The sequence below is a fragment of the Sardina pilchardus genome, chromosome 5 (genome assembly GCF_963854185.1).
Source record: "Sardina pilchardus chromosome 5, fSarPil1.1, whole genome shotgun sequence".
Lineage (NCBI taxonomy): Eukaryota > Metazoa > Chordata > Actinopteri > Clupeiformes > Clupeidae > Sardina > Sardina pilchardus.
Genome location: NC_084998.1, coordinates 32,996,137 through 33,004,372, shown reverse-complemented (window position 1 = coordinate 33,004,372; position 8,236 = coordinate 32,996,137). Strand labels below are relative to the sequence as shown.

The following is an 8,236-nucleotide window of genomic DNA, read 5'->3' as shown; positions in this document are numbered from 1 at the left end:
CAGTTGAGGTGAAATGATGGCTCTTGAAACCAGACTACTTAGGGTCTAGTTAGGTTGTGGTGAGATGGGACATCAGAAGCCCTCTTGAACACCACTTTGTCAAGAAAGGGAAGAAGGGAGACAAGAGACAGAGTTATTTACATCAGCTTCATTGAGTGTACTTTTCTTGAGGAAAGGAGCGGACCCTTGTTTGTTCGAAAGAAAAAGACACTTCTCCAAACATGCACGGCTGCCGGCAATATAGTGAGTGCGATGGATTGCAGAGGAAGGGATAGAATGGAGTCCAAAGGGGGCATGTTGATGGAGGACTTTGTTGAAGAAATATAGAAATGTCTTTCTTATTAAGGGAAGAGAAAGAATATGACAATTACCATGTTACCATGGTACACAATTACCAGTTACCATGTCTACACAAGGTTGTGTCTTTTTTTAAAGGCTCACTGAACTGGGCACTAATCCTCTTTTTTCCGTGAAAAATGACACAAAGTCATCGGTGGATAGTAGTATTAGTAGCCAACAGTGGAGGTAGGAGAAAAGACATGGAAGCAGAAAACTGTTTTCTGCAGTCCAGTCTTTGGGGTTCTCAAATGTCCTCTGGAAGAAATTCCGTTTTGCAGGTGCAGCTGTGGATAAAGACTGGTTGGTAGTTACTAAGATCATTGGGATCTCTGGATGTATGGATTTATTCTCTCTCCATTCCGTCAGTACTTAACAGATACAGTTAGTGAGCCGTGGGTGATGGGGTTTAGACCAAGTGAGTCTTGTGCAAAGAGGACATGTGGTGTTCGGACAAGATGCTAGCGTAGAGCAGAGAGTTTCTGAAGCATCATTAACCTCTAGTGACATTAATGAACTTGAATGAAGCAGGTTAAGCAGATGCCACCAAGATGGCAAAACGATTGCTTGAGAGGCTTCTGAGATCACGCTGAAACAAAACTGGATGGAAGGACTAAAATGGATGAACCATAGTAATTCCTCGTGTACAGTTACGTACTAGAACATGTGGCCGGAGTCAAGAACGGGTCAATGACTTGGACCATCTGGGCTGCACATCACTGATCGCCGAGCAAAATGTACAATAGTGCGTTGTTGTTTTTCCTCGTTAGTTGCCATGGAAACTGCCTGCCATTGTCATAGGTTGAGATGCCGTTTTAGAACATCTCTGGTCACAGTGGTGTTCAGCTGGTCAGGAACCTTTATGATGACAAACATTAACAACGTGCCGACTCACTGCCTGGTGCCTAATGGACAGGCAATCAAGGTTCAGGCCCAGCGCTGCCATCCCATTAGCCTGTGTGCTGGACCTCATGTAAGCTTGTTGATTATCAACACTGTTTATCTCAAAGTCAGGTCTCTCTGACATTAATGGTTTAGCCTGCGCTAATTACTGACATTTCTCTGCATCCTACACAGTGTGTATGCTAATGACCCAGCCTCAAACAGGACGGCAAAGCTGATCACCGCAATAAGGCTACCCGGGGAAAGGAGTGGGAGATTATGTCATTGCAATGATAAACCACAGAGCATGTTTCAAGGGACTCTATGGGTTTGCTGGGGCTCACTGCTCTCATTCTAAAGTGCCTGTGTAAGTCCCGGTGCTAATGCAAGTGACCTTGTGCAGGCACTCAAAATAGATTCCTGCAATAAAGAATCCTGATTCCTGCTATAAAGATAGTGTTTATGTGCTACAAAACGTGGAGTTCAATAATTCACAGACCACCTGCTTCTAGATTTGCAAAAGGGCTGAGCAGCTTCAATACAGTAACACATGATCAATGACTATTATGAATTACAGTTAATGTTAAGACTATTACTGTATGTGCAGATGTATAAAGTGACAATATGCTTTTGTGCTATGGGGGGAAATAAAAGCAGGTATTTGGATTGCACATTGTGTGACTACAGGCTTAATGAGAAAGTTTGTCTTGCAAAGTGCCGGCTGGCTTATTAGCATTTTATGTCCTCGGCTGAAAACATTTCCCTCAAAGAAGCAACATGCATCAATTAAACGGAAACTTTTAAGAGCCCCACCTATTGTGTTTGCATCAATCATACAGCTTGTATTGTTAATCTTTTGATTAAATTGATCTTAGAAACATACTGAGAAACTATTTGAACTACTTTGCAAGATGATTTGCTTCATAATTAACAACATATTGATGTAAACGCAGTATATTTTGGTAGCTTTTTTGATAACACATTAACTGTGTACTAATCAGTAATTACTGGTTCACAAGCAGACTTTAAAACAAACCCATGCCTAAAATGGTCAAAGTGAATCATTTATTAACCTCACAAACAGTGCTTTAAGATGTGCTTGAATACCTTCGTTCTCAATGGTGTCCACTGTGTCATTGACCAGTCGAATGACCGTTACAATGGAGGCTTGCGGAATGAAAGAGAAGGGTGATTACACGACCTGAACAAGGCACGGGACAGGATAAAAGGCGTGTGCACTTTACAAAGTCCACATACTGTACTGGGATTCTGCTGATCTAATCAAAAAAGGGAGGCTGTGCGACTGGAGTAGAAATAGAGTTGTTGCTTCATTTGGATTAAGGCGTGCATCTCAGGTCCTTCTGAGGAGGCAGATAGTGTGGGCACAGGCGCCTCTTAAGAGGCTTGTAGTCTCCCTCGCCTGAGCCGAGGACGGAAAGCAATTATGGCTCTGACTGGGGCAGTCTTTCCAGCGGGCACTTTGGGGCAGCGCAGAGCCATGACGAGACTTCGCTAATCCGACTCATGTTGACGGCTGGAGATGATAACTTTTAAATACCCTTAATTACCTCCACACAGCAAAATTATACAGCAACACTGTGTAACAAGTGTTGAAACAATGCTGTGTGTGTGTGTGTCCATCTGTCTGCCTGTGTTTGTTTGTTTGTGTGTGTGTGTTTGAGTGTTGTGTCTGTGAGTGGTGTTTCTTTGTTTGTTTGTTTGTTTGTTTGTCTGCCCTATGTATGACTACCATAGGAACAACTCTACGCGTTTGCATTGAATGTGCTTGCATTTCAATCTTGTTTATGTGACTTTCTGCTTATGCATACGGCTCTGTTGATTTACACATGAATCATTTGGAATACAGCCACTCTGGCTACGACTCCTCTCAGGCGCCGAGGGCTACGACGCAGCATATTGGATTTACAGTTACATTTCAACAGTGAGGGGGGAAACACAAGTAGTCTCCATGACCTTCTTACTCACAGCCTGGCAAAACTGCATCGAGCTGTAGTGGTGATTGACAACAACCCTGCGGCACTTAACATATGTGCAAAAACCTTTGGAAGTGCATTAAAGCTCTCTCCACTTGCTGAAATGGAGAGTCTCTCGCTCCACAGAGGAAGCGTGTATAGAGAGCAGGTAACTGGAGCACTTTGTGAATAATGATTATGCACTGGAAATGCTGCAGAATGTGAGATGATGTTTTTCTCCCTCTCACTAGGCCCCAGAGGGACTGCCTATAGCTTACTGTACTTTGTGTAGTGTTATTCACTGATTTAAGTCCAACTCTTATACATGGAATGAATTTGGGAAATGGGTAGCGTTGCAGCGATTTAATTTTGAGCTTTCATACGTGGCGTGAATGCAGAAGTTAGTTCAACTCTTATGTGTGGACTGAAGCCGGGAATATGTTCTCTCATCTCTTTCTCTCTCTCTCTCTTTCCTCTCTTTCTCTCTCATTCTCTTTTCCCCTTCTCACTCTATCTCTCTATCCCTCTCCCATCCATCTCTCTCTCCTCTCTCTTTTTCTCTTATTTTCTTTTCCCCCTTCTCCCTCTCTCATTCTCACCCTCTGTCTCTCTCCCTCCCTCCATCTCTCTCCTGTCCATCTCTCTCTCTCTCTCTCTCTCTCTCTCTCTCTCTCTCTCTCTCTCTCTCTCTCCCTGGCCTTCTGCTTCTTACTCCCTCTCGTCTTTTCACTTCTTTTCTCTGGCTTTTTAAGCTTGCCCTCTGGGAGAGAGCTCTTGCTCTGGTCTTCCTGATGTTGGCTGGCACTGCAGACTTTTCAGAGGGTTTTCCACTAAGAGAGTTTCCTCCTCTAATACTCTGTGCCCATTGATAAAAGGCAGCGCAGAAACAGGAGGCTAAAACAGCAGCCAAACAGGAAGGGGAAACTAAAACACATTTTGAAGAGTTTCAAAGGCATGAGGGCATGAAATTAAATGCTGAGAGACAAAATTGCCAGAGCATCCACGCTGACTATGTGGGTGTGGATACGAGGGCTAAAGGATGAAGAGGATTGTCCAATGTGGTCCTTTGTAAAATGGCACTACGCTTGGACAGAGAGAGAGAAGGCCCCAGAAGTTTACATAATACAAAGTGGATCAAACTCTCTGTTTGAGTCTGTTAGCAAAAGTTTTTTTTTCTTTAATTATCTGCGATTGAAGTGAAAAACTTGCATGTATTAATCACTGTGCCACAATCATGTACCAGCTGCATTCATATCAGTCTGGTGCAAAAGACTGTAGATTAGTTCAAGGTTGTGGCTCTTGCCTCCTCTAGAGTGACATCTCCTGGTCAATCAACCCACTGTGTCAATGACCGTTTTGGTCCCAGCCGTTTCTGTCCCACATAGCGTTAGACTTTAAATGGATGTATGCAGGATTTACTGTAAAGCAAGGAGGATTTCTGTGCCAATACATTTCCCAGAAATTTGAAAAGTTACATATCATTATCTATTTTCAAATCTTAAACGGCTAACCCCCCCTCTGAACAGAAGGCAAAGTTCCTGAGATGTTGATTGCAAATTCTGAATTAACACCGTCAATTCTTCCCGAGGTGTTTAATGTAACACTGCCTTTTATTTCTGAGGCAGCCATGATATGAAATTCTGAGAGGATGCTCTGCCTGAGAGATGCTCAAAAACAAGAACAAAAGGAAGGAGCCAAGCTGCCACCACACTCTAATGATGCACACGGAATGCGAGGCAGAAGCACAACGAGAGTTTGGGCGACGTGTGTGTGTATGTGTGTGTGTGCGTGTACCTGCGTGTGTGAGCACCCTACCGTTATCATCGCAGGAGTCCGACTGGAACGAGCGAAGCGAGCGTGCCTCGGAATTGTTATCTGAGAAACATGTCACCTCCTCCACTAAGTTCGACACATCTGCAAGAGAACAGCAGATAGAGAGCACTCAGAAGCCACACAACAGTATAAGTAACAGACCCCATTTGGATCACATCTGGAACACAAACACACAGCAATCCCACTTGTCATGTACAATACTTTGGTGATAAATCTGTGATAAAGCATTTGCATATTTCATGCTAAAATGGCATAAAGGCAGGTGATATAAACCATTTTTTTTCTATGTTACTATTTATAAAAGAGGTGGTAATTGTAAGTCATGCATTGTTGTTATATAAATAGTAAATAAAAAATAAACATTAACACTATACGCACAATTTCCACTTCACAGCAAATATCTTTTGGCACATACTATTGTTGGTGACAATAAAGAGCTTTTGAATAAGTAAGTTCAATGGAGGAGGACACGTCTCTGTGTAAAAGGAGCCTGATTGGACTGTAGCATTGATGGGCTGTGATTGCCAAACAGATGCTATACAGTCTTTTGGCTGGGCTGAGGCGTAATCATGATGAGGCTTCCACTGTCTGTATCTAACACGCCAGAGAGACAGGCTGCCAGATGAGCATTAGTCTTGAAGTGTTTTTCACTTACCTGCACAGAAGTTCCTGTGATGAATATTTTATGGGGAGAAAAATTGTTCCTGTTGGCCTATTTATTCCTCTACGCACAATGCACAATAGCAGATGGCGGTTTTTTAACAATTATCTCCCGTGCTGTAGAACAATTCACAGGTCCCCAAACTGTTCTAAATGGAACTCAGACAATCATTCATCCCCCTTCCCTTGACCTAACCAAAAGGGTTATAAAGTAACAGCCACAAGATTGATCAAATAACTCTGGAAGAGACATTGTTCCATGCTGGATGATTACCCTGTTCAATTGGTTTCCATGTTTTTTTTTTTTTTTTTTTCATTTTATTCATCTTTTTCAACTGTAGACTGGGAAATAATTCAGATATAATACTTGGTCATTCCAGGACTAACACATAATGAATACATTCTATTTCTAAGGGTGTTCTCTATTTGTTTCTGGGGAACATTATAATCCTAAGGGTGCGCTTTCTCTGTCTCTGGCTATGTTCCTAACTTGGCCCTACCCCTACCCTTGCCCTTTAGTGATGTCCTAGTCTGCCCTTTATGAGGAGTTAGGAGAGGTTATGTAGGGTTAAAGGAACCTGTGTGAGGTTATGTGGGGTTACGGGAGGTTATGTGAGGTTATGTGGAGTAATAAGAGATTATGTGGAGTTATGTGGATTTGTGAGAGATGATTTGGGGCTATGTGGAGTTATGAGAGGTTACTGTGTGTGGGGATGAGAGAGGTTCTGAGAGGTTCTGTGAGGCTATGAGGGGGGTTGTCCTACCCTGCGGTCTGGCTCCGCTGGCTCTGCTGTCGGGGCGGTAGGGCGTGTGCTGCCACTCCAGAGAGCCGCTCTCCTGGCTCTCCTCCTCCTCCTCCTCCTCCTCTGTCCCCTCCGTGCCGTCGTCGTCGCGGTCGTGGTCGTGGTCGTGGCCATCCTCGGTGTCGGCGTCCTGGTAGTGGTAGGCGTCCGTCTCCCAGGGCGGCTTGTGGACGGGGCTGCGCTCGGCGTGGCCGGGCAGGATGGCGGGGAGGTGCGGAGCGACGCTGCACACGGCCACGCCCCTGCGGCCCACGCCGCCGTCCAGGAAGTGAGGCGCCGCCGCGTCCGCCTGGAAGCGGCTCATCAGCGGCGGGTAGGACAGCGTGGCCAGGCCGCTGGTGGTGGCCGAGGACGACTCCGTCTTGTCCAGGTCGGGGCTCATGCGGCCGTCGCCCGCGGGGCTGTGGGGCGCGGCGTAGGCCGTGGGCCGCACCAGGACCTGCGGCGGGCCGTCGCTGGCGTAGAGCGCGCCCGAGCGCTGCCCCTGGTGGCCCACGGCGGCGGCGGCGGCGGCTCCTCCCGTGGCCCCGGCCACGCGCACGGCCTTGAACTCGATGCCCTCGGCGCCCGTGCCCGTCTTGTGCAGCATGTAGCTGGCCTCGGTGGACATGCCCACGGCCTCGCCGCGCGCCCAGTCCTTGCGCAGGATCTGCTTGCGGAAGATGGCCAGCAGCACGAGCAGCACGAGCACCACGAAGGCCAGCACGCCGATGCCGATGATCTCCACGGGCCCCACGTAGGTCAGCGGCGTCACCTCCGTGTCGGGCAGCTCGGCCGACAGCAGGCTGCAGAACTGGCCCTCGTAGCCCGCCGTGCAGTTGCAGTAGAACGCGCCCACCGTGTTCACGCACGAGCCGCCGTTCTCACACTCCTCGCGCTCACACTCGTTCACGTCCTCGTCACATCTACGGCACGACAGAGGAGACAATTCGCCACTTTTTGATTAGATTAACTCAACTTTATTGTCATTGCAAAAGAAATGCAATTCAGCATCTTAGTGCAATCGTTTAAAAGTGCTTATTTTTATTATAGCAGTACATAAAAAAATACATAAAACACAAAATGCAGCATGATCCATTACATAAAGTGAGCTATGCTTTCATTGGGCAACTAGGTAGATATATATAACTAGATAGTCTTTATTGTCCTATAAAGGATATTCTTCTTCACAAATGCCATTCCATTCCATTATATTTGAACCAAACAAAACACACCAGAGCTCCCCCTCCCTGCAGTGTTCCCAGAGAAGCTCCATGCAGGGTTTTTTTTGGGGGGAACAGGCTGCTGCCTACAGACACTGTTTGTTTTCCCAGTGTACTCATGGACTACTGTAGGTAGCTAAGCGGATCGTGAGGAGATGATTGCTGAATGTGACAAAAAGTTTGATGGGCTTGAAATTGCGTATGATCGCTGACTGCACCTGCAAGTGGCTGATTCAGCATCCAGGTGGAAGCCAGAAAGTCCTATGTTCACTTGGAGGTCATGATCTACTGTATTCCACTGCCTCCATGAGCATACTGTCATAGAAATGACTTATAGTGGGAACATGACATCACCATTCACACCGCCTTTCCATCCAACATGGAGCTCCTCCTCTGAGATAGAACAGCAGCACTGTATAACATCTGCAAAGCCATTGTGATACCATTAGCTGCTTTCATTCATGTTATGGCGCAAGGTTCAAATAAAGGGGATCTGAGTGTATTTGATATTCCTGGCTGTCTGCTTTCATTGGCCGTGATGTGTTTA

General features: G+C 46.1%; 1 protein-coding gene across 1 annotated transcript in view; it reads right to left on the bottom strand.

Annotated features, from left to right (window-relative positions):
- Nucleotides 1–8,236, bottom strand: part of LOC134080915 (protocadherin Fat 3) — a 59,478-nt gene that overhangs the window by 15,339 nt on the left and 35,903 nt on the right. The window contains exons 25-27 of the mRNA XM_062537527.1: nucleotides 6,449–7,392; nucleotides 5,007–5,105; nucleotides 2,297–2,385 (exon numbers count right to left, since the gene is read on the bottom strand). Of these exons, the coding sequence (XP_062393511.1) occupies nucleotides 2,297–2,385; nucleotides 5,007–5,105; nucleotides 6,449–7,392 (1,132 nt within the window). The remainder of the gene's footprint in view (nucleotides 1–2,296; nucleotides 2,386–5,006; nucleotides 5,106–6,448; nucleotides 7,393–8,236) is intronic.